The 27,454-nt window shown below is 33.8% G+C and overlaps 1 protein-coding gene across 1 annotated transcript in view; it reads right to left on the reverse strand.

Annotated features, from left to right (window-relative positions):
* Positions 1-27,454, reverse strand: part of LOC121388086 (kinesin-like protein KIF28P) — a 102,583-nt gene that overhangs the window by 17,865 nt on the left and 57,264 nt on the right. The window contains 6 exon segments of the mRNA XM_041519298.1: positions 5,605-5,772; positions 12,679-12,807; positions 13,408-13,578; positions 14,429-14,698; positions 15,725-16,018; positions 17,045-17,132. Coding sequence (XP_041375232.1) covers positions 5,605-5,772; positions 12,679-12,807; positions 13,408-13,578; positions 14,429-14,698; positions 15,725-16,018; positions 17,045-17,132 — 1,120 coding nt within the window.

The following is a 27,454-nucleotide window of genomic DNA, read 5'->3' on the forward strand; positions in this document are numbered from 1 at the left end:
CAGAGAATTAAACAAAAAATTCCAATAGCTATCCAGAATGAGTCATTTTATAATTCAGAAATATACTATCAAGAATTAGTAGTTTACCACTGAAACACAAATATACTATACAGACTCAGTAGTTATTAACATTTTTAACAGCTATCCAGAATGAGACATTTTATAATTCAGAAATATACTATCAAGAATTAGTAGTTTACCACTGACACAAATATACTATACAGACTCAGTAGTTTACAAATGAAACACAAATGTCCAACTAAGAATGAGTAATTTTTAAATTCAGATACAAATATCCTATCCAGAATTAGGTTGGGGGTTTTGGTTGGGTTTTTTTGCTTGTTTATTTTTTCATTTAGATACAAATCTCTTGTGAAGAATAATAACACTAACTATAATGACTACAATGGTACAATGGTAACATATCTAATCTGGTTATAGAAACATACTGTCAGAATGTCAACCTTAGTGGTATAGGGGTATGTAAAAATACTCTCTCCAGAATCAGCAGTTTTATCATTCACAGGAAAATATCCTGTTCAGAATGAGTCAATGACAATGACACTACAGCTGACAAACAGAGATACACACATACAGGTGTGAGACATATACAGAACCTCACATACGTTGTTTTTGCTTCCTGTTTATTGCACAAGCTTATTTTGCGCAAGAATATATATATATATATATATATATATATATATATATATATATATATATATATATATATATATACCACAAGACTGCATAGCGGTCGAGTGTATAAACGAGTGCAATAAATAGGAAGCGAAAACAACATATGTTAAGTTATGTATTTATTACATACATTCTTTTAAGCTTTACAAAACAGTTTTTAGTTAACGTCATAACTACATTTTCTTAAATCTATGATCAAAACTCCTTTTATGGATTTACTTAACGTTAACAATCGGTACTCTGTGGCAGCCTTGTGTAATGTTTCAAATATGATGTGATGTAATTTGTAAATCAAAGATGACGTCAGTAACAAAAAAGGCGCCAACTCCAGTAAAGATTAATAGGGAATTTCCCATTTAAAAGTTTCGGTCCAAATGTGTGATACAAGATAAATTTATCACACAGCATGAAAATGTCTTTATAACTATAGTAAGATTGAATAGGTATGTAATAAACACAAAAGGATGAACAGCACAAAACTCAACTGTAAGGTGCATCAGAACCTCTATATAACATGACAGACAGAAGACAGACACACAATACACACAGGACAGAAACTGTCACATGTAATCAACAGGGACAGACAAACATACTAAAACAAGTTACACAAATAATTATAGCAAAAATATGATTTTGCAGAATAGATATTTTTATGTGCATTTCACTTACTGTCAGGGCAGCGGTAAAAGAAATTGATTTTTGAAGAAATGAATCTGAATTTGCGGAATCATAGTTACTGATATTGAATGGCCGTGCTCTGCTTACAACACTGTGTGGTGCTTTGGGTTCAAATAACGTTTCTTTTGTTTGATGACATCACTTAGTCTAGAGAACCTTTTGGTTTGAGAATTTATACATTTGTAGTCTATGTAATGGCTTAGTACAGATAATGCAAGATTTAAAGTGACAGACACTAATCATGTTTCAACACTACAGTGTATTTGTTTTACTATTAAATGTTGTTGGGTTGTTGTTGTTTTTTGTTTTTTTTGGAGGGGGGGGGAGTTTGATAATTGAAATCAGACATTACTTATTTTATTGTTTAAAGGGACATACCCTAGTTTTTAAACACTAAGGCATATTTTTTACTATTATAGCCGTTTATGATCACTGAAATCATACTTTACTTAGATTTTATTGTTTAGATTATTCATTTCCGTACATTCGAAGTGTTTTTGGTCATCCTGGTGTTTTTAATATCACAAAATGCATTTCTCATATTTTAAAAAACGCACGTGCATCTGAGAAGTAACAGTTATGGAGTCAAGTTTTTAGTCTATTTTTAGAGGGTATTTCACCATTTCAAAGTCACAAACTCATGTTTCACTCAATTGTAACTTTATCCAAATGTGTTACGGGTTTGTAGGTTAACCAAACTTGGTGTGAATTTTCATGGGCTAACACTCTGGTCTGCCCCTTTAAAATATCCATTTCCATACATCCAAAGTGTTAATGGTCATTCTGGTTTTTGTAATGTTACGAAATGCATTTTTCACATTTCTAAAAATACACATGTATACCTCTGAAAAGTTTTAGTCTATTTTAAGAGGGTGTTTTCCCATTTCAACAACACAGACGTTTGTTTACTCTGTTACTTTATCCAGATGTCTTACAAGTTTGCAGATTAACTAATATAATTAACCAAAGTTTGTGGCCATTTTTATTAATTCAAACTAGGGTCCGTCACTTTAAATCACATACATTATATGGTCTGCTTGATGGTAGCTGGGAACAGTCCCAACTACCACTTGGTAACTGGCCCGTTAGCAGTGGCGACAATAAGCAAGTATTTTACAAGTCTCTGAAAAGTGAAAGAACGATTGTAAATCTAATTTTGCATAAATTATTTTTTCATTCACACATTTATTAAGGACATCATTTATATGAATGTAACAGGTTATGCAACAAGGAAACGGGTTACCTGAAGTTTTTAATTATAATTAACATGTAAAACTGTTCGGTTTGTGTGTTGGATGTGCAACTTTAATATATGCAAACCACCAATCAGGTTTATGGTAAATTGCTAACTTCTAAAATGTAAAAGTCGCAAACTTAAGGATAACAAAAAATTTATTCTCATATTCCAAATTGCATGTATTCTCTACCAATGTATTCTGAATTTTGGACACACTCTTGTGAGAAAAATACCTTGGATAGGATTTGAAGTGTATGCAAAAAAAAAGAAGAAGATAAATCTTGATCACACCTCCTAATCCTCACAACATTTTAGGACTGGTAATCAGTCTCATGTTTCCGCAATCCCTAAGCATAACATTTAAAAACCAGTCTATTGTATACCTATAAGCATTGCTTTAGTATGTGTTAGTACTGAATTTACTGTTATCATTCATATAAATTTATACAGAATGTAACATCATCTGATGTAGAGGCAATTTAGTATGTATTAGTACTGAATTAAATGGTTATTGTTCATTTAAATTTATACATAATGTAATGTCATTTGATAGAGAAGCAATTTAGTATGTACCAGTATTAGTACTGAATTAAATGGTTATCGTTCATTTACATTTATACATAATGTAACATCATCTGATGGAGGGGCAATTATATCAAAAGGCCCATCATCATCTGTTTACCAATCATTTTATTTATTGAATAAATACAATCTAACAGTAATATAATTATAGCCAATAAGACCACAGTTGACAGGATTGTTTGTTATCACTGCTGTTTTAGGCAAATATTTTAACTATATTCATAATAAAATAGACCAAACTGATAGCAAGGCTGCATCCACATGTAAGAATTACCAGTATGGACAGTTGTTGTTAAAAAAGTAGTTCTTTCAAATTGAGAAGGCAGAGCAAAAATATAGACATTTAGGCAAATATTTAAACTATATTCATAATGAAAACTGGATGATACTCATAGCAAAGCTGTATCTGAAAACTGGATGATACTCATAGCAAAGCTGTATCTGAAAATTGGATGATACTCATAGCAAAGCTGTATCTTAAAACTGGATGATACTCATAGCAAAGCTGTATCTGAAAACAGGATGATATTCGTAGCAAAGCTGTATCTATTGAAGCCAATTATTAAACGTTATATTTAGAAAAAAAAGGTTAAAGTCAGATGATATGATAGCCAGTTGTTGGGTGAAGATATATGTAGATGTGTCACCAATGGTTGCAAAATGAAAGGCTGCCATTTCTAAAAGGTTCTTCTATTCCAAAGAGGTTCTTCCATCTACTGATTATGCCTACCAATAACGGTAATGGTTCATCAGAAATCAAAATTTATGTTATCAAAGCCATCTTCTTTTGTACATAACATCCATAACTTAAACAACAAACCCCAAAAGTATGAGACCGAATATGGGTCTTACCCACGTTTAACTTTTATGTGCTGAATACAATTGAAATGTTAGTATAGGATCTAAGTAATATAGTCGCCCTGTATATTTAAGTATATAGAAGAGGGCCTCGTAAGTTGTCAAACTTTTCCCCAATTCTTTTGTTCTTTGTACAATAAAATATGTTTTCAATCAATCAATCTATCAGGGTTTACATTTATGTGGTCTTCATGCAAATGGGCCCAGATTTGTAAATCATGTCACACTTCAATGATTATTCCAACAGATAATGGCAAAGAAATGAATATTTGTTTAATGACACCTCAGCACATTTTTAACTGAGGCAATTTGGTGGCTAACATACTTTTATTATGACACTTGGTATATGGAGAGAGAGAAAACTCATGTCTGCTACAAAGAACAATCCTACTGAAAGGTAGCAAGGGATCTTTTATATGCATCATCCCACAGGACAAGACATAACATACCACAGCCTTTCTTGTACCTCTCATGGAGAATTGGTTGGATTTGGAAAAACAGCAGATCGACTGCATTTTTTAACAATACAATTTCATTAAAAATAATAAAAGTAATGTCTGTTTAAAACCACAAGTTTAAAATCTCAACGTTTTGTCAACTAAACGTTGACATCATCAGGAAAAAACTAGACTTTCTAAATTTGACAAGATATATATAGTGGCTAATGCAAGTTTTTTCTAAAATGGATAACAAGGGATCTTTTATATACATCATTCCATAGGACAGGACAGTACAAACCATAGCTTTTGATGTACCTGTCATGGGGCATTGGTTGGATTTGGAAAAACAGCAAATACAAATTCATTAAAAGTTTGACAAATTAAATGTTGGGGCCAATGCTGATTTTTCTAAGATGGGTAGAAACATGAAAACGGCTTACAGTATTCCCAAATAAGAATTATATTACCCAGAAACAACAAAGTGACCAAGATATTACATATATATTGCCCCTCACCCACCCCCCTTAAAAACAAAACAAAATTATGGGTGCAGCCCCAGCAATCACCTATGGATCAACACTTATGGTATACTATTATACATGTACATGTATATATTCATAACAACCTGAAATATCCTTATTTTCAACAATATAAAAGTTTATTTTGTTTTCTTTAACAACACCACTAGAGCACACAGATTTATTAATCATCAGCTATTGGATCTTTGATCATTCTGACTTACAGTCTCAGAGAAACCCTGCTACATTTTCCCATTAGCAACAAGGGATCTTTTATATGCACTTTCCTACAAACAGGACAACACATACCATGACATTTGATATACTAGTCATGCAGCACTGGTTGGAATGGGAGTATAAAATATAAACGTGCAGGCATGCAGACCGACAAAGTGACAAACAATAAAAAAAAATATATAATGTTTACAAAGCGTGCATTACAATGTGACAGACAAACGCATACATATGTACAGACATACGTACGTACATACATGCGTACATACATATGTACATATATGTGGTGCAACGACATTCTGCTGACAGTGTGAAGGGTCTAAGCTGAACGATTACGATTACGTATATCTCAAATTCTTACGCCAAATCTCTGGTTTGGGAATTTTTCGTATTCAAAATGGTGCTTGGACACCTTGTCGTAACTGACAAATCCGTTATTCTCGTCTGCGGCCGCCGCCAATTCGGACTCATCCTCGCCAAAAACAAACAAGCTAATCGTGTCGTCATCGCCGTGACCGTTCCGAGAATCCTGACATGTTAAATAGGCAAATATGCAAATTAGTATTATCATCGACTAGGTACACTAAAACTCGACTTAAAACAGTACGAGGCGGCCGTCACCATGGAAACTACGAAGTGGCCGTCAACATGGAAACTGCTTCTCCTCAGGTCTGTAGTTGTAGTTTTTTCCTAGAATGTCCTGAAAATCTTGTATTTGAGAAAATATTGATTGATAAAACTGAAGGAGTTAAAAAATGTCCCATAATGACTGGCTATAGTTAAAAGACTCTGAGAATAGTAAGAGTTGAAGGAGTTAAAAAATGTCCCATAATAACTGGCTGTAGGAGTTGAGAGACTGAGAATAGTAAGAGTTGAAGGAGTTAAAAAATGTCCCATAATAACTGGCTGTAGGAGTTGAGAGATCTTAGTTGAGAATAATAGGAGCTGAAGGAGTTTTTAAAATGTCCCATAATGACCGACTATAGGAGTTAAGACTCTGGTTGACAGAATAGTAAGAGTTGATGGAGTTAAAAGGAACCATCTGATATGACCAAGAAATAAGAGTGCCAAATCTAAAAAGCCTGTTTTTTGTCTTAAATGTGTGTAACTACATTTAATATAAAAATGTTTAAACACCTATATTTAAGAAAAACATGCTTCATAAATTCAGCTCACAGAGTTAACAGGTGATTATTATGACCATGATATAAGGAAATAAGGGATGGCATATAGTCTTATAGAGGAAACCCGCTACATTTTTCCAGCAAGGGATCTTTTATAGCCACTATCCTACAGATAGGATAGCACATACCACATCCTTTGATATACCGGTCGTGGTGCACTGGCTGGAATGAGAAACAGCCCAATGGGCCCACCGACAGGGATCGACAAAGCATCAAGCGAGCACTTTACCACTGGGCTATAATAAATATGACATACTAAACATAAGGAATGAAGATATTCCAATATGACAGTGACAAAACGAGTTAAGAGAAGCCGACTGAGATGACAATGATATAACAAGACGAAAGATGTCAACTAATCTGACTATGGTTCAGAAGCTGCCAGATGATACAAGACCATGGCATACATTTGCATGCAAGGAGTGAAGATATTTGAACAATCCCTGCAAATGCCCACGGCAATGGACAATGCTGTGGAGATTGCCGTGGAGTTTTTCATTCTCCACAGCACTTTTTTTCCTGTGGACTATATTATAATTATTTTTCCACTGCTTGTTTTTTTGCCGTGGATTTTTTTTTTTTAATTGCAGGGGTTGTTGAACTGATATGACAGAAGTATATAGGAAGTTAAGAGTAGCTAACTGATATGACAATAACATAAGGAGTTAAATGATGTCATCGGATACAGGTATGAACATGACGTAGGAGTTAAAGAGACATCAAATAATATGACCATGCAAGAGCGAGTCACAGAAAATGAAAGCTCAATATTTTAAACTATGGTTATTTGGTGTCTAACACATGACATTGTATGGAAGTTATTTTTTTTCAACATGATTTAGGTAGTGAAAAATGCTACTAAATACCTGCAAGGGATCTTTTACAATTGAAAGACAATTCTCCTATTAATAGGGCAGGACATACCACAGACTTTGATATACCAGTCTTGGTGCACTGATTGGGGTGGGAAAACCCCACTGGGTCCATAGAGGTTCAAATCTATGAGTCATAAATAAATAAAGTGGGAGTCAAAGTGTTATGGAAAGGAAAGGAATATTTTTTAAAAGACACCTGAGCACATTTTAAACTTTGGATATTTGGTATCCAACATACATATTTTGTGTGGTTGAGAAAAAAATAAAGAGGAAACCTACTGCTGCCACATAAGACTACTCCAACCAATACAGCAGCAGTGTATCTTTTGTAGGAAGTTTCTCATATACAGAATAAGGATATTATAATGAAAAATAAGGATACCTGTATATGTTTTGGGGGGAAACAATTTTTATATATATATATTTTTTTATTTTTTTTGAAACTAAGAGAACTTCATTGAAAACTAATAATATACTTGGGAAAATATTTTAACTATTTTCAAAATGAAAATTATGAATTTTTTTTTTTTTTTAAATTAAATAGTGAACTTATCCACTAAAACAGTCAGCCAAAAAATATGGCTAAACCTGACCATCCCCATTGGAAACAACACCAGAATTTCCTTACGGTAATGCATACATGTAAAATGTTTGAAAGCCATTGCCAACATTACGCAATACTCATACATTTATTCACTCATATTAAAACAACAAAATCACCCTGCAGACTTCAAGATGGCAAGATTGGGTAAGTAAGGAAATAAGTTAAAGCATGAAGTAATAACTAGTAGTAAACAGAGAGAGAAAAAAAAGAGATAAGGGCTTAGAGTTGTCTCCCTTACTTGTTCCTTTTGTTTTGAAGCAATGTGTTCACGGGCATATTTTTGTGCTTGTAGTACCTGTAACAAACGAATGTTAGTAGTAACCAAGGTAACATGCCGACCAACCAATTCAACAAAACTTCACATAAAAACAAGGCACTGCTTAACAGGATAAAAATAAATAAAATTTTTAAATTCTAAATAACACTGCAAACAATGCATTTTTGTTATATATTGATACAGTTAAACTTCATGAAGGTTTTGGTCACTACTGTACATTATATATTTTTTTTCTTCAACTTTAAAAGCCACTTTTTAATAACACAATTTATCTTTATTATTAATTATTATAAGATGATTTTGAAATGATGCCAGGAATCAACCATTACAAATATATTGTATTTAGTCACAGATTTTACACTGAAATTATTGAAAATACACATTTTAAAAATAAATAAATAAATAAATAAACAGGTTTCTGGAGAACCAGCATTAACAAATATTTCAGTGTTATATTTATCTTGACAATCAATCAACTGATTACTAATAAATAAACACATTTATTTTAAGAATGAACCGTACGTTAACAGCTATACATAGTTTGCACTAAATACATTAACTATAAACTAGACTATTAGCTACAACACAGGGAATGTATGTACTTATGAATGAATGAATGAATGAATGAATGAACGAATGAATGAATGTTAAACGACACCCTAGGCCTACTATAAAAAAAATTATTAGCTAGTGGGTGTCAATCTACACAATAGAGATATTTAGAATTAAAAAGAAATCTAATACAGCTAAGTCTATTTAAAGCGCTTGAAAGAAATACTATTAGAAACGGGACTATAATCACAAGAATGCACATGAAGAATTATAATAATATGGATGATAATAAAATGTTGAAAGTTTATTATCGACTGCAAAAAATTCACCAACAAGAGATTTTTGTTTTTAAAGTGGTTTAAAGTTAGTACAGTATATAGAATCAGGTTTTAGTGTAGTTTTTTCTCCTCTTGTTTTTTCCATAAAACTTATCTTCTTGAAAGTTTTGTAACAAACGTTTTTGTCAGTTATTGATATAATTATAATCACAAATTATAATTGTAACCATCACCTGTTATTTTCTACTTCAATGCTATTTTCTAGACAAATTATTTTAGTTACACTGATTTGCAGGCACTTGTTTAAATATGTTTGCAGTTTTAGCATATGTATACATGATTGTTAAGAGCACAAAAAATTCAATAACAAAAGAAAAACAATATATTGTCAAATCATAAAATGAGATATCCATCCCGTGAAGCACACAGAAATATGAGTGGAATACATTAGTAACAATCTGTATGATTGAGAGTTATCTGCTCCTTACGTTCTCATCGTCCTGTACAGACGTTTGTAATTTAAACATCTGGAAGAAATAGTTGGGCAATGTTCACAGACTGGATTTGTGAAAATACTTGCTTAAGCAATAAACAAATATTTTAATACACATGTATATAAACATCAACAACCGCGTCATGTAAAATACAGTACTGAGTAGTGGTATTCAAAAGAGTCTTAATATTCTGCTGTTCCATATGGATAATAATTACAACAGTTTCAAAATATATTTAAAGGGACATACCCTAGTTTTAAAACACTAAGGCATATTTTTTACTGTTAGAGCCATTTTTGATAAACTGAAATCATATTTTCCTTAGATTTTATTGTTTAGTTTATCCATTTCCGTACATTCGAAGTGTTTTTGGTCATTCTGGTGTTTTTAATATCAAAAAATGTATTTCTCATATTTTTTAAAATGCATGTGCGTCTGAGAAGTAACAGTTGTGAAGTCGAGTTTTAGTCTATTTTTAGAGGGTATTTCATCATTTCAAAGTCACAGACTCATGTTTCACTCGATTATAACTTTATTCAAATGTGTTACATGTTTGTAGATTAAGTAAACTTGGTGTGCATTTTCATGGGCTGAAACTAGGGTATGTCCCTTTAACATAGAATGTAAATGTGAAGACTGAAAATGATATTACTGCAACAGGAAAGTAGCACTGAACTGTTTAACAATAGTGATGCTGTTTTAATTTTAAATAATATGTAGAATTTAATTTTACTACTTTAAAGTGTGTATTACAATAGCTTTCATTCTGTTGACAGTCATCTACCCAGAAATTACAATGCAGTACTTTTCATTCTCATCTGTCCAAAGAGTTCATTCTAACCTTTCTACACAAAACAATTCCAAGATTCCAATTTCAATTTTCTGCACAACTACATTCAGTGCAAGATTTCATTCACAGCAATCTGTACACAAATATTTTTAATGCAAGTTTTCATCCTCAGTTTTCTAAATAAATCCTTCTATAGTCCAAGTTTTCAATCTGAGCTTTCTATATAAATTCTTCCAGTGCACATTTTTTCTTTCTACATAAACACTACCAGCACAAATTTTCAATCTTAGTGTTCTACATAATTATGTTCAGTGCAGTTTTAATTCTCAGCTTTCTACATAAACACTTGAAGTACAAGTTTTTACTTTCAGCTTTCAAAATAAATATTTCCAGCGTAAGTTTTCATTCTCAGCTTTCTACATAAACACTTCCAGTGCAAGTTTTATTCTCGGCATTCTACATAACACTTTCAGTGCAAGTTTTATTCTCAGCGTTCTACATAAACACTTCCAGTGCAAGTTTTATTCTCGGCGTTCTACATAAACACTTCCAGTGCAAGTTTTATTCTCAGCGTTCTACATAACACTTTCAGTGCAAGTTTTATTCTCGGCATTCTACATAAACACTTCCAGTGCAAGTTTTATTTTCGGCGTTCTACATAAACACTTCCAGTGCAAGTTTTATTCTCGGCGTTCTACATAAACACTTCCAGTGCAAGTTTTATTCTCAGCGTTCTACATAACACTTTCAGTGCAAGTTTTATTCTCGGCATTCTACATAAACACTTCCAGTGCAAGTTTTATTTTCGGCGTTCTACATAAACACTTCCAGTGCAAGTTTTATTCTCGGCGTTCTACATAAACACTTCCAGTGCAAGTTTTATTTTCGGCGTTCTACATAAACACTTCCAGTGCAAGTTTTATTCTCGGCATTCTACATAAACACTTCCAGTGCAAGTTTTATTCTCGGCGTTCTACATAAACACTTCCAGTGCAAAGTTTTATTCTTGGCGTTCTACATAAACACTTCCAGTGCAAGTTTTATTCTCGGCAATCTACATAAACACTTCCAGTGCAAAGTTTTATTCTCAGCGTTCTACATAAACACTTCCAGTGCAAAGTTTTATTCTCAGCGTTCTACATAAACACTTCCAGTGCAAAGTTTTATTCTCGGCGTTCTACATAAACACTTCCAGTGCAAGTTTTATTCTCGGCGTTCTACATAAACACTTCCAGTGCAAGTTTTATTCTCGGCGTTCTACATAAACACTTCCAGTGCAAAGTTTTATTCTTGGCGTTCTACATAAACACTTCCAGTGCAAGTTTTATTCTCGGCATTCTACATAAACACTTCCAGTGCAAGTTTTATTCTCGGCGTTCTACATAAACACTTCCAGTGCAAAGTTTTATTCTTGGCGTTCTACATAAACACTTCCAGTGCAAGTTTTATTCTCGGCGTTCTACATAAACACTTCCAGTGCAAGTTTTATTCTCGGCGTTCTACATAAACACTTCCAGTGCAAGTTTTATTCTCGGCGTTCTACATAAACACTTCCAGTGCAAAGTTTTATTTTTGGCGTTCTACATAAATACTTTCTGTGCCAGTTTCCATTCTCAGGTTTATACATAAATATTACTTTCACTGCAAGCTTTTCAAACAGACACTTTACAATACACATCAAAAACATTCAACAATTTCTTAAAAAGGTCAATACATATCAGCATAACTATGCATAAATACATAAAATATTCAGTAAAATAATCTGCATATATTATTGCTTTTTATTATAATTAACATGACCTCTCACCAAGTACACCCTCTGCCCCTACCCATTCCCATGGACTAGTCCAAACGACCCAACATCCAATCACTTGGATTTAATTTTCCATTATAAAGACTACCAATTTCTTGTCACATAATCACCTCTTACCAGCACCGGCCATCGGCGGCATCGTGGTTAAGCCATCGGACATAAGGCTGGTAGAGACAGGGTTCGCAGCCCGGGACCGGCTCCCACCCAGAGCGTGTTTAACACTATACCCTCTTTTCTCTCACTAACAACTAACCCACTGTCCTGGACTGACAGCTCAGATAGCTGAGGTGTATGCCCAGGACTGGATCATATTTTAAAGGGGAAATGCCCTCAGGTGACAGATCATATTTTAAAGGGGAAATGCCCTCAGGTGACAGATCATATTTTAAAGGGGAAATGCCCTTAGGTGACAGATCATATTTTAAAGGGGAAATGCCCTAAGGTGGCATAATGATTTTAAAGGGGAAATGCCGTTAGATAACAAATCATATTTTAAAGGGGAAATGCCTGAAAAGAAAGCTATTTTCAATAGAAGTGAACCCATAACAGATGCACACTGGACAGTCACCTTGTTCAGCAGCTGGACTCTGGTTTTCAGTCTGGTTCCTGAGCTGTTTGCCACGGCCGAAACGGTGCGGAAAAACGCGTCAAACTGCTGCTCCTCGGGTGGTTTCTTACTCCATTCCTCACAGACTTGCTGAAACATGAAGGAATCATGAGGAATGGAAATGTACACTTAAAACATAATCATAGTACAGTGAAACCTCTAGAAACCGGACCCTCTGTAAACTGGAATTCCCTCAAAACCAAACATTTTTCATGGTCCCTTTTTAAATATCTGTACAGAACAGAACCTCTGTAAACCAGATACCTCTAAAAACCAGACTTTTTACTTGGTCCCGATTTTGCATTGATATAAAGAAAGTGTAGTCATATTTCATACCCGGTACACTTTGTTGTAAACAAAATTTCCATGTTTTTAAAGGGAATATTGAAATTTATATATCATAGTTACAAAGTAAAGTTTGTTTTATTTAACACACCACTAAAGCACATTGATTTATTAATCATCGGCTATTGGATGTTAAACATTTGGTAATTTTGACACATAGTCGTTCCACAGACAGAATAGCACATACCATGGCCTATGATATAGCAATCGTGGTACACTGGCTGGAACGAGAAATAGCCTAATGGGCCCACCAACAGGGATCGATCCCAAACCAATTGCGCATCACATTTTCATGGAAACATAAATTAAAACAATAAGCAATCCTCAGTTGTTTTTCTGATTTACCTGCATCCTCTTCTCCTTTTGAGCTAGTCTTTCATATTTCCTCTGGAGCACGACAAGTTCTGTCTTCACATGAGCATTGTTTTCTGGTGCCATGATAGCCTCACTTCCAAATATCGTCCCTCGTCGCCCACTCGCAGCCACGTTACCAATCTGATCCATCTGTCGAAGCTCCTGAAAGTTAAATTAAAATTAGTCATATGATAAACAGCTGGTATTTTCTATGGGCCAGTTACATAGGACCTACCCATAGGTAGGGGACCTACCTGAGTTACAGGGGACCTACCCAAATTACAGGGGACCTACCCAAGTTACAGGGGACCAAACCAGATTACAGGGGACCTACCCAAGTTACAGAGATTCTACCCGAGTTACAGGAGACCTACCCAAGGTAAAGGAGACCTACCCAAGGTACAGAGGACCTACCCAAGTTACAGGGGACCTACCTGAGTTACAGAGGACCTACTTGTGTTACAGGAGACCTACCCAAGGTACAGGGGACCTACCTGTGTTACAGAAGACCTACCCCTGGGGACCAACTGGGGTTACAGGCGACCTACCCAAGTTACAGGGGACCTACCCGAGTTACAAGGGTCCTACAAGAGTCCTCCTGCTTGGAGTACATGAGGAACGTGATAAAGCCAGTCTCGAACCAATCGAGGTACAGGGGACCTACCCCAATTACAGGGGACCTACCCAACTTACAGGGGACCCACCTGAGGTACAGGTTATCTACCCGACTCTACCCGACTTACAGGAGATCTACCAAAGTTACAGGGGACCTACCCGAGTTACAGGGACCTACCCAAGTTACAGGGACCTACCCGAGTTACAGATGACCTACCCAAAATACAGGGGACCTACCCGAGTTACAGATGACCTACCCAAGATACAGGGGACCTACCCGAGTTACAGATGACCTACCCAAGATACAGGGGACCTACCCGAGTTACGGAGGACCTACCCAAGATACAGGGGACCTACCCGAGTTACGGAGGACCTACTTGAGGTACAGGGGACCTACCCGTGTTGTTAGTTTCTGCAGTTTGGGATCACCGTCCGAGTCCTCCTGCTTGGCGTACATGAGGAACGTGATGGAGCCCGTCTCAAACCACTCGAGGTGCTCCTGGGTGACCTTTGAGAATGCGATGACCCGCGAGTGGTTGAACTCCGGGGTCATTGTCCCCGTAACCAGCTTCGTCTCTGTCAGCTGGTCTTCTTTGTACACCCGGTACTTCACCTTCAGACCCTTCGAGAAGCGCACCTTGTGCACGTCAGCACTGCGGATCGTTATCTGAAAAGAATGAAAAGGGTTTTTTTAACATAGGAATTGTTTGGGGGTTTCAAAAATTTATCAAGGTATAATAGTCACAAACTGTATAATATTAGCACTGCAGATTGTCCATCTAAAAACATAAAAAGTTTGTTATATAAGAATTATTGTTTGACATTTAAAAAAAAAAAATTATCGATGTATAATACTTATTTAACGACACCACTAGAGCACATTGATCTATTAATCATCAGCTATTGGATGTGAAATATTTGGTAATTTTGACATTTTGTCTTAGAGAGGAAACCGTCTACATTTTTCCATTAGTAGCAAAGGATCTTTTATATGCACCATCCCACAGACAGGATACCATATACCACAGCCTTTGATGTACCAGTCGTAGTGCACTGGCTGGAACAAGAAATACTAAAAATATCACATACATGTAATGACATCATTTTCTCAAGTTTATCGAAGGATAACATTAAGTTTTTCCAGCAGAAACTTTGTTATTATTAAGTATATAAAGAAAGTTGCTGCTAATCAAAAGAACCAGAATTCTGCAGAATTTAATGTCTTGTTGACCATAAACTTTTTCAGTGCACTGAGATGAACATCCATAACTATAAAACAAGTTTCATTGATCTAGGAATTATAGACCTAAACGGACCTAAACACAAAACATTAATGCATAAATTGACACCATCATCGCTGAAAACCTACATCTCAAAAGCGAGAAAACAAATGTTGCCGGGTTTTTTTTAAAAGAGTTTATGTTAGAACTTTTAAATGTGTGACATTTAATATCCACTTTCTGCACAATTTTTTAACATAAGTCCAATAAAAAATTAAAAAACAATTCCCTTGAAAACATTAGCATATCAATAAGATACGACGACTCCCCATTAAGCCATTAAACCTCACTCTTATGTGGTAGCCGGAACCGAGACATGAACCCACTACCTACCAGATTTAAGAAGAAATGGCTTAATCAGTACACCATATAAAAAAACAGTTGTATTTTTTCTTAAAGGAGCATATTTTCACCTTAAAATGGAAAGGCTTTCCCTTCAGTTCGTTGGCATTCTCGACAAAGTAGTCCTCATCAAGTGGCTTCCCACTGGCAGTGCAGGGTGCGATGTTGATGTAGAGGAAGCCCTCCTCCTGGGCCTTGTAGTCGGTGATGGTCAGTTTGTCGTCGAAGTCAAGTGCGTACGACAGAGACTGCAGGAACGCGTTGGCCGTCCCGATCAGCATATCCTCTATGGGCTCCCAGAACGGGTCGGCCTCCTTCTGGATGGACAGGACGTCTTCCCCGTCAAGATATTTCTGATACATTTCCTAGAAAATATAGTGAAATTTATTTTTATACAATTCCTTGAAAAATATAATTCAAAGTCTTGGCCATAATTCTAGTTAAAATGCAAGATATCTTTCACCATCATGACATTTCTGATACATTTCCTAGAAAATATAATGGGCAATTTCTGATACATTTCCTAGAAAATATAATGGACAATTTTTTTTATATAATTTCTAGAAAATTATAATGGAATTTTAAAATACATTTCCTAGAAAATATAAGTCAAAGTCTTGGGCATAGTTCTACAGTCTGCTAAACTCCAACTGAAAAGATATCTTTCACCATTGAGATATTTCTGGTACATTTCCTAGAAAAAATAATGAAAAATGTCTTATACAATTCCTAGAAAATATTTGAGTAAGTCTTTGCCTTAGTGCTACAATGTGCTACAGGCCTAATGCAAGATGTCTTCACCATCGAGAAATATGTGGTACATTTCCTAGAAAATATAATGCAAAATTTCTGATATAATTCCTAGAAAATATAATGGACAATTTCTGATACATTTCCTAGAAAATATAATTCAAAGTCTTGACCATAATTCTACAGTCTGCTAGGGTCCAAATGCAAGATATCTTTGTCATCAAGATATTTCTGTACATTCCCTAGGAAATATAATGGTAAATTACTGATACAATTCCTAGAAAATATAATACAAAGTCTTGGTTTTAATGCTACAGTCTGCTAGAGTTCTAATGCAAGATATCTTCGCCATCATGGGATTTCTGATACATTTCATGAAAATATTACACAAAGTCTTGACCGTATAATGATGAAGTCTTGGCCTCCAAATCCTCTGAAGACAAATGTTAGTTTCTTAATGCATCACACATTTGGCAAAATGTATTACTTTCTGGTTCTGTTTTATTTGCCAGTTATATAACCACTTTTTAAAAAAGATTTACATGTATTTTTAAAACAGATGCCACAAACATGTAGACCAGTAAACTACGTTCCCATCCCAAATGGGTTGTGGTTATTGCTAGTATACACAGGAACATTACCTGAATCATGTATCTCCTGTTCATAAACTTGCCTCGTTCCCACAGCCAGGTATTACCGTTCCGCAGGTCCTTCATCTTAACCATTACTCTGAAATAAACATGTGTCCGAGGTAAGACAGGTGAATATGATGGACACAGGTGTGCATGAAGCACAGGTGTTGACAGGTAGGTATAACCTAGACACGCTTTAAACTCATTAATATATTTATACAGAGAGAATAACTAGTTAATGATGTAGAATATCGGCCTTATCATATAAAGGTAAGAATGGGAAAATTCTCATTCGGCCTGAACAAAATAAAGCCAATATCCTACATCATTAACTAGTTATTATCTTTATCCTGCAGGCCATATAAATTATGGGGAAAAGCTACTATTTCTTTTGTTTCAGCTACATGGTAGTACGATGACCTAGAGATTTTGTTATGTACATGTAGCTACTATACGCTTATGACTTTGCTTTATCGGTCATCATAATCTGTCCGTAGAAATGGTGGATGCAGGATATATATATATATATATATATATATATATATATATATATATATATATATATATATATATGTATGTATATATATATATATATGACACGTAACATACTGTACCTCATGATACATATGATACAAATATGCATGTAAGAAATCCCATGTAATGTTTTTAATGGAACAAAAACATTAGCGAAATGTTCAGTGGTATTATAATTGGCAAATTCATCACATCTTTTGATAATGGAAGTTTCAAAATATATAATGTAATCGAGATTAAGATAATTCTTGAAAACTTCAACCTGAGTTTAACTAGATGTTGATTACGATTTGGTCTAGTGAAAAGGGTAATTCATCATAATGGTCAAAATATACAATGAAATTTCACTGCAATAAAATAATGCAGTTTTACTGCAATGGAATAACTGCTTAAAACTTATTAGATTTGTTGAGAGTGTATAAAAAAACAAAGAGAATTTTTTTTAAAGGAAGCATGTATTAAATACACATGTAGATATCAGGAAATAGCAATAAACTATTAATTTGTATTCTTAAATACATGCAATGTAAAACAAATGTTGCTTAATGTTAATGCAAACTTCAGATATATGTACTAACAGTATTTCATTCAATAAACCCACTTACTCAACCTTTTTACTTTAAATGAAAATCACTAATAAATTTTTTTAAGATATTTAAATTAATGCTTTATGGACAATTTAACAGAACCATGTAGTTGTTACTGATTATACAAGACAATTTAACAGAACTATGTAGTTGTTACTGATTATACAATCATAAATTTAGACACTATAAAATGTTTTTAAAAAGCACATTTTGCCTCTTCTTAAATGTAATTGCATACTGTATTCTATACATTAGCTACATGTATAATAATATCAATTAATCCCATAACTGTGTAATCAATATTTGCCTGAACATGCAACCTCACATATTAAAAAACACAATATGCAGAATTCAATAATTAAACATTCTAAATAAGATTAATAATTTAAAAAGCATCTGAGTGAAATATACCGTTTCGATTTAGTGCACACACATATATTTGTTGTAATGAGGTTGAAACAAAACCAATAAATATGTCTTGCATATTAAGTAATGATTTAGACTGGCTGTGATAATCTAAATGTTGAACTATATAATCGCAGTCTGTGGAAGTGAACACCTACCGGTAATTAAACTAGATTTAATGTCTGATATGAAATAATTATATAGCTTCCATGATAAATTAGATCAATTAAGACTATACCTAACTGACTGTCTTGAAGGAGGAGTATGTTTAAGGAATTTAGGAACTAGCAAGCAAAGCAGTAATTAAAGCAATTGTTTTCGTTGAATGATGTTGGTGATATCGCCATGGTAACTATGGCACTGTTGGTAACAGTAAAAACTAGTACTATGGTGGTTTTTAGCAGCTAACCCACACCTACAATCAGAACCTACTCACAGGCCACTGAAGCTGGGGGGTTTTCCTACCCGCTACAACAGAGGAAGAGTAAAACATGAAGTATTTGTCTTTTCTATCTCTTTCTTTATAAAAACTCTCTTCTCATACTTAAACCAGAGGCAACTGTCATCTCACAATTACAAAAGTAATCTGGAAACAAGTTTCATCTCACACTTAAACTGAAAACAATTTACATTTAAAGTGGAAAGAATCTAACACTTAAAAGTGGAGATAACTCTTATGTCAAACTTAAAGTGGAGACAACTCTCATTTCAAACTTAAAGTGGAGACAACTGTGATCTCACAATTAAACTGGAAACAACACTCGTTATACATTTAAATTGGAAAGAACTCTGATCTTACACATTTAGGTGGAGATAACTCTTATGTCAAACTTAAAGTGGAGACAACTCTTATCTCAGCCATAAAATGGAGACAAATCTTATTCAAACAATATTTTAGACTATATAAACAAGTTCAATTTAAAAAAAAAAAGTCAATGTTTTTTTAATACAACAAATCAATATATTACAAATATATTTAAAATATATATATTGCACATGTGTTATAAAAAATAAATATATATACACCTAAAAACAACATATAGCTACCAACATTAATGACTGAACAGGTTATAAAATGTTTGTATTTATTATAATATAAATTTAAAACAAAACCCTTGATCTCAAAAGCATTCACTTTAAGAAACACAACAAAGTTAAAAAGAATATAAATATAAAACTTCATATTTAGGTTGTATACTACAAACTTCTTGAAGATTAATATGTAAAAATAGTAAAAATGTACAATATTTAAAGCTGTAGGTTATATATTCTGTTTAACAGATCACAGACTACACTTAGTAATAACTGTATATTTTGTTTATTTAATTTTGTATTTAATATTTTGACAAAAGTGAAGAAAACATGCAGACATTTGTAGCAATGGTCTACACAGGATGGGTCATGCTGTACTTCATTCTGTACATATTGCCAAGTGGATGGTGGAGGTGTATAAAAATTACCTAAATACTGTTAAACGATTTTGACCATCACTGTTCGCAGCAACAACAGAAATATTTTACGTAAATAATTAAATCACAATGACTAATATGCAAACCACATTGTTAACAACTATAATAAATTACTTTTACCTTTAATTACCGATAGATTTTCTTCAAATTTTGTCTAGACAGAAATGATGGAAAACCATTACAATGACATAAATACCATGTACCAAATTGTAACCATGTCAGAAATATTGACTTTGCTGAGATCTCCTAGGACAAAAAGCATGTAATGTGTCGCCGGTTACCATTTTACATTTTTTATGGAATACTCTTCAAGACGGGTGGAAGCCTCCAAAGTATGTGACGTAATTAATATGATGTCATCACAATTTCATTATACAATAACCCATGTCATGACATTATTAGATTATGTTATATCCTTTCACCCCTCTTGGAGAGTATTCCATAAAAAAAGTCACAATATTACGTGCTTTGTGTCTTAGGAGATCTGAGAAAAGTCGATATATCTGACAGGGGAGGGGTATCATCTAGTATCTGGAATAAAAAAGTTTGTTTTGTTTAACGACACCACTAGGGCACATTGATTAATTCATCATCGGCTATTGGATGTCAAACATATGGTAATTATGACTCGTAGTCATTAAAGGAAACCCACTACAGGAAACCAGCAAGCTACATTTTGTACTTTCCATTACCTGCACAGGAATCTTTTATCCACTTGTGGTACACTGACAGAATGAAAAAAAAACCTAATCAGCTGAATGGATCCACTGATGTGGTTCGATCCTGCAACGCAAGCACCTCAAGCGAGCACTCAACCGACTGAGCTAAATCCCGCCCGAGTATGTGGAATGTGTGTCACTGTAATGGTTTTTTCTTGATTTCTATCTGGACAAAATGTGAGGGAAACCTACCAGTAATTAAAGGTAGGAAAGTAATTTATCGTAGTTGTTAACAATGTTGTTCAGACTTTAAATAAATATACATGCAATGCACACGTCTGTAGAGAAAAATATTTATTATTGAAAAAAGAAAAGGAAGGCTGGATTCTCATACCAGCCTATATGGTATACTGGTTAAGCCTTCAGACTTAATAAGGCTGGTAGATACTGGGTTCGCGTCCCGGTATCAGCTCCCAGCCAGAACTTCTCTCTCACTATCAACTAATAACTAACCACTAACCCACTGTCCTGGACAGACAGCTGAGGTGTGTGCCCAGGATAGCATGATTGAACTTTAATTGGATGTATATAAGCATGAAGATAAGTACAAAAGAATAAAAAGGATTCACCGTCCTCAGTGGCATCATGGTTAGGCCATCGGACTACAGGCTGGTAGGTACAGGGTTCGCAACCCGGTACCGGCTACCACCTAGAGCGAGTTTTAATGACTCAATGGGTAGGTGTAAGACCACTACACCCTCTTCTCTCTCACTAACAACTAACAAGTAACCCACTGTCCTTGACAGACAGTCCAGATAGCTGAGGTGTGTGCCAAGGACAGCGTGCTTGAACCTTAATTGGATATAAGCACGAAAATAAGTTAAAATGAGATGAAAAAGATTCTCATATTGGCCAGTATGACTGAAAGAGTAACAAGATAAATGTTGCATGCGTGCAAAAACTCAATGCACGAGAAACAATAAAAATATGTCATGTCTTGGCCATAAACAATCACACGAAAAATTATTTCACTTTAATTCTTAAGTCCCCCCTCCATCCCCAATTTTAAAAAAAAGAAGTATAATACATGTATCCATGTATTTAAGAAAAAAATTCCAGATCTGCATCTGTTCAATATATTACTGTTTCATTTTGAAAACTATATTATTAATTAAATGTTGCTTTGTGCTGCTACATTCCGAAGAATGTTTGTGTTAAAAATATTTTTCATTGTTTTATTTTTATAGCCTATAGTGATGTACATGTAGCATGCAAGTTCTAAGGAACGTTAAAAAATTATCACAAGGGGAGGTATTGGGTGATGATGGAGGTATTGGGTGATGATGGAGGTATGATGATGCTGGGTGATGATGGAGGTACTGGGTGATGATGGAGGTACTGGGTGATGATGGAGGTACTGGGTGATGATGGAGGTATTGGGTGATGATGGAGGTATTGTTAACGGTAGTAATAATAATAAAAAAAACTTTGTAAACCAACAATCAATAGAATAATTCAGTCACACCATGGCCTTTGTTATACCAGTTGTGGTGCCCTGGCTAGAAAGAGAAAGAGCTCAATAGTCCCCTGATTGATCTGAGACCAAATGCACATCAGGCGAGTTCTTTACCACTGATGGCCCTCAGACATTACTATGCTAGTACATTCAAATCCACTTAATTGCATAGTCCCGGTGCATGTCAAATGTATGCTAATAACCGGTATAACCAATTATCCGATAGAGACCCATTTCCAGATTGGTACTTGGCAGTGAATGAAATTTTGTCTATCACTGTATATATTGCTTGTTAAAAACCAGTCCTATGACCTTAACAGTGAGTCAGAACAGGTGTGAATTAAAAAATATTTTAAATACAGGGTTAAAAGTAAATATAATTACAACACATAATAAAATTAAAATTTCACTTATGAAATAAAATGGATACACAAGTTAAATATAGTGTTAGAAATATAATAACAAAATAAAATAAAATACATAGAATAAAATTTACATTTTTATTTAAAAAATAAATTAGGTATTTGAGTTTTAAAAATTTAAGCTGTTAGTTTGTAGGGTGGGAATAAATGTTATCAGCCACAACAAATATTGATGCAATTTATTTAATCACATTAAGCCTTATTACAACAGATACTGAATTTAAAACTACTACAGTAACTGCACATGCTGTCTATGATTTTTATACCTCACAGACATTTCCTCTTCTTTTCTGATGGTAACAGTTAATAAAAAAAATACTTTATAAAATAATATAATTTTGCTGAATTTTAATCTTTTTCTGTGTACTCTAATAGAAAAAAAGTAACCCTAGTTAAAACAAACACATGCATACATACATACATACATACATACATACATACATATATACACTTTGTCTCTCTCACTCCCTGCCCTGCGCGTGCTGTAACCTCACCATGGTGCAGGGGTGTAACATTCTCTTTGAGAATGGCCAATACAGCACAAATTGAAGTTTAGAGTAAAAGTCAGTATCTATCTGTGATATTTGTATTTGTATTTTTGCACAGTTCTTTACACTGTTTTTATTTATATCTTGAATTTTTATGTTGATGTTGATCATCACCTTGTTTGTTTGCATTACCATAGTTTGACACCCAATAGCCGATGTATTTTTCGTGCTGGGGTGTCGCTAAACATTCATTCATTCATTCATTCATTCGTTTATTCATTCACTCTCACTCCCTCTTTCTCACACACACCAACACACACACACACACACAGACCCTTCCCCAGTCCACAGAGACACACATCCTAGCCCCTTTACACACACACAAAACCCCACATATGTATGTGCGCACACATGCATGCGTACACACACACACACACACACACACACACACACACACACACACACACAACAGACCTCAGTCTACAGGTAAATTTAGTTTTAAACCTGTAACCTTTGCTAAGATAAATTGTTAATCAAATATACCAGATCACTATCAGTAAAAATTATCTCAACATTTATAGCTAAAACATTCTAAAACAAAACTACATAAATTTTGCCTTAATTGTAAAAACAATATTTTATGGATTACACCAATATTCCATATAGTATCTCCCTGGGTCAAAGTGTATCTGACTTTTGATGTTGCATAAAATAAAGCTAGGCCTGCCATTGGTGAGTTGTAACAGGACTTCATCTGGCCAGTAAATTCCTGTGATTTAATGTCATCTAGTACATGTATCAATGAACCAACTACTATAATATTGTGCTTGAAAGAATTATGTCAGGATCCTACTAAAACTAGCATGTCATCATTAATTTTGTTTAGGAGCAGGGTAGTGAAAATAAGATGAAACTAGCATGTCATCATTAATTTTGTTTAGGAGCAGGGTAGTGAAAATAAGATGAAACTAGCAGCTTAACCTCCAGGGTTTTGTTCTGATTTACTTTAAGGATGAGGGGTTGTAGTATTTTTGCCCATGGCGTTTATGTTAATTCAAATGTTGCATACTGGTACAAAACCAACATCAGCTTCAACCACACGTTATTATTGTTGTCTATGGGAACTACTTTAGTGGTAAACCCCCTGTAAGCCATATTGCACATTATTCAGTTTTAGTGAGCCATATATGATGTTACTGTAAAGACAAAAAATTTCCAAATATATAAAAACACAACATTAGCAAAGTCAGTTATATAAATAACACAAAAAAATACATATATTATGTACAGTATTCACTGAGGTTAACAATAAGCACACTGAATATATGGGCTTCAATTCACAATGTGAAATAAAACATAGTTACTGAGTTAGGCTATAAGCAATCATATAAAATGTCGTGTAATACAGTCGTATAATGTCCAAATATGCAAATTCTAGTTCTTCTTACAAAATCTTATTGTTACGAAGTTTGTGCCAACTTGCTTGTAAAATAAAAGGAAAGAAATTATATATGTCTTTAAACTACAACTATTGTTTAATCAGTAGTTACTAGAAAGGAATGGTTACGACACCCCAGCCCATTGTTTACTAAGACTCTATTAGGTGTCTAACATGGTAATTGTGTCACCTGGTCTAGTCTTGTAGAAAACTAAAGTAAACTAAAGAAAGGCATATTCATGACAACCCAGAACACTGTTTAACTACAAACTAGAGCTGCAATGATTCACTCATGTATTCAGTGCACCGAATACAGGCTATCCAGAATACATATTCATTATTAGGTACCCAAAGAACCAAATATATTTGTGGGGTTTTTTAATATCTTTATTAAGCAAAAAAAAATAATATGTGTGTTTCAGGTTTCATCTCCGGAAGAAATAGGGTAGGTAGGGTAGGAATTTGTTTGTTTTTTGTTTTTTTTTAAACTGTGTTCTTGACATACTGCATATAACCTGTCTGCAAAAATAGCGGTAGATGTTGGGTTGTTTTGGGTTTTTTTTGTGTATACTTGGTAGTCGAAATTTTTTAGGGTTGCAGCGTAAAATTAGGGTCGGTCGGGAAATCGGAAACACGCAAAAAAAATGTTTACGCCTTATTATTATTATTATTATTATTATTATTATTCATTATATAAATTTAGAAAGATACACAAGCTGTATGTACAAACAGAAGTATTTTAAGCAGTCTGTTTTGTTTTTTCATCTTGTTAATTTTCTTTTTTATTATAATTTTGTTTTCATAACTGACATTTAATTTTTTTTTTTTCAACATCTAACATTCGAAAGTTTAAAGTTAAACACATCCTACTATTTAAATGCTATTTTTGAGTTATGTTCACTGGTGGGTTGCTTAATTCAGAAAGTCAGTAGTACAGTATTGGTAGATTCACTGTAAATATTTGTATTCGTGAATATTTATTTGTATTCGAAACCCCATATTCATGATATGTATCGTATTCGCCACTTGGTGTATTCGTTGCAGCTCTACTAGAAACCATCTATCAATTGTGACTTGTGATCTAGTGTAGGAAAAGAAAGGAAAGGAATGTTTGTCACACCCCAGCATGTTGTTTAATCAGTAAATACTGAATGTTAAAATTAGCAACTATGACGCTTGATATTTTAAAAGTGAGATAAAGACTCTGTTATCTCTATGTAGGGTATTCTTTTAGATTAGAAACAATCAAATGTTTAATATTATTTATTTTCCAAGTCAGGGCAGCAAATGTACCCTGATTTGTGATATTCCAGTTTACTGGTATTTGTTCAGTGGGTTCAGGCTTTTTTTTCTTTGTTTAACAATACCACTAGAGCACAATGATTTATTAATCATCAGCTATTGGATATAAAACATTTGATAATTCCAACACAGTCTTCAAAGGAAATCCGCTGCCTTTTTCCATTAGCAGCAAATGATATTTTATATGCACTTTACCATACATGGGACAGCACATACCACAGCCTTCGATATACTTAAATACTTCAGTTCAGAGACTATGAAACTGTTGGAATGAAAATAAGCATTACTCTAAATACAGTGTATTCATTAGTAAGTGGAAAATGGCAATTGTTTCGTTCTGCAGCCTTCTCCGCTGAACATTTCAAGCTTACAGTTGTATACTTCTCATAGCCCTTGGTAGACATAGCTGCCTACTTGTATTAAACAGCCTCTTACAAAGAGAACACTCTGTAAATACTGGTAGTTATTAACAGCATATTTATCTAGATTATTATTTAAGTTGAACTAACAAGCTAAGTCATACCAGCTACATGTAGGTGTGACATATTACTGTTATTATACAGACACTGCAAGAAATCATCATCTTCAGTATATACATATATACCTACTGACAACACAACTGGCTGCAATGTGAAAATATATATATTTTACTTAAATTAATGGTAAAAATTACCACAGAAGCAAGTTATTTTGGGTATTGAGTGCAAACACGATTTTAAAAGATGCATTTTTACTTCAGCAGCTATAATGTTAGAATATATATTTAATTATAACTATAAAATATGATTAATGATATAGTTTTTTAATTTGGTACACTTTGTGTTGCACCTTGTATTAATTACCAAACATATTTAATTACATATATATTTAATTGTGTTTGTACTTCATCCACTATAATGTCAAAATATATTTTTAATTTTTACTCAAGTAGTATATAAAACATCACATTGAATTATTTCTGTTTCATCCTAGAAAACAAGAATTTAACATGCTATAATTTAAATCAATGAAGAATGGATGCTTTTGTCCAAATAATATATAAAATATTCAAATATTAAATTAGAAGAAAATAAATTGCATAAAAATGTGCAAGCAGAATAATTACAAGATTCTGCTGTTCAAACATTTGTGACAATAAAAAAAAAAGAGAAAAAAAAAGAGAGTTTATATCAATGTTTGTTTATTTAAAAGAAGTTTTACAGGAAATATTTATTTTATAGGCTGGTTACTATTACCAACACGTTCGCAAGTATATACAGTACTCTTTTTTAGTACTCCCCTCTCCCAACTCAAAGCATGCATCATAATGGCTGATTTACATGTAAGTAAGGAATATTCTTTCAACATACATGTATTTTTTATTAAAGTGTAAGTTGGCTTTAACACACACACATCTTGTGTACACAAGAACATTAGACAGTTGTGAATGGTCACTTAATTTATAATGTTTTATATAGTACATTAATTTTATATGATGACAATATTTAAAACATTTTTTTTCTCTCAGTTTTTAACTGATGATGAACATACAAGTAAAACAGCAATACTCATCTATATAGAGAAGAATGTTGTCTGGAGTTCGTTTTTGTTTAATGACAC

The sequence above is a fragment of the Gigantopelta aegis genome, chromosome 14 (assembly GCF_016097555.1).
Source record: "Gigantopelta aegis isolate Gae_Host chromosome 14, Gae_host_genome, whole genome shotgun sequence".
NCBI lineage: Eukaryota > Metazoa > Mollusca > Gastropoda > Neomphalida > Peltospiridae > Gigantopelta > Gigantopelta aegis.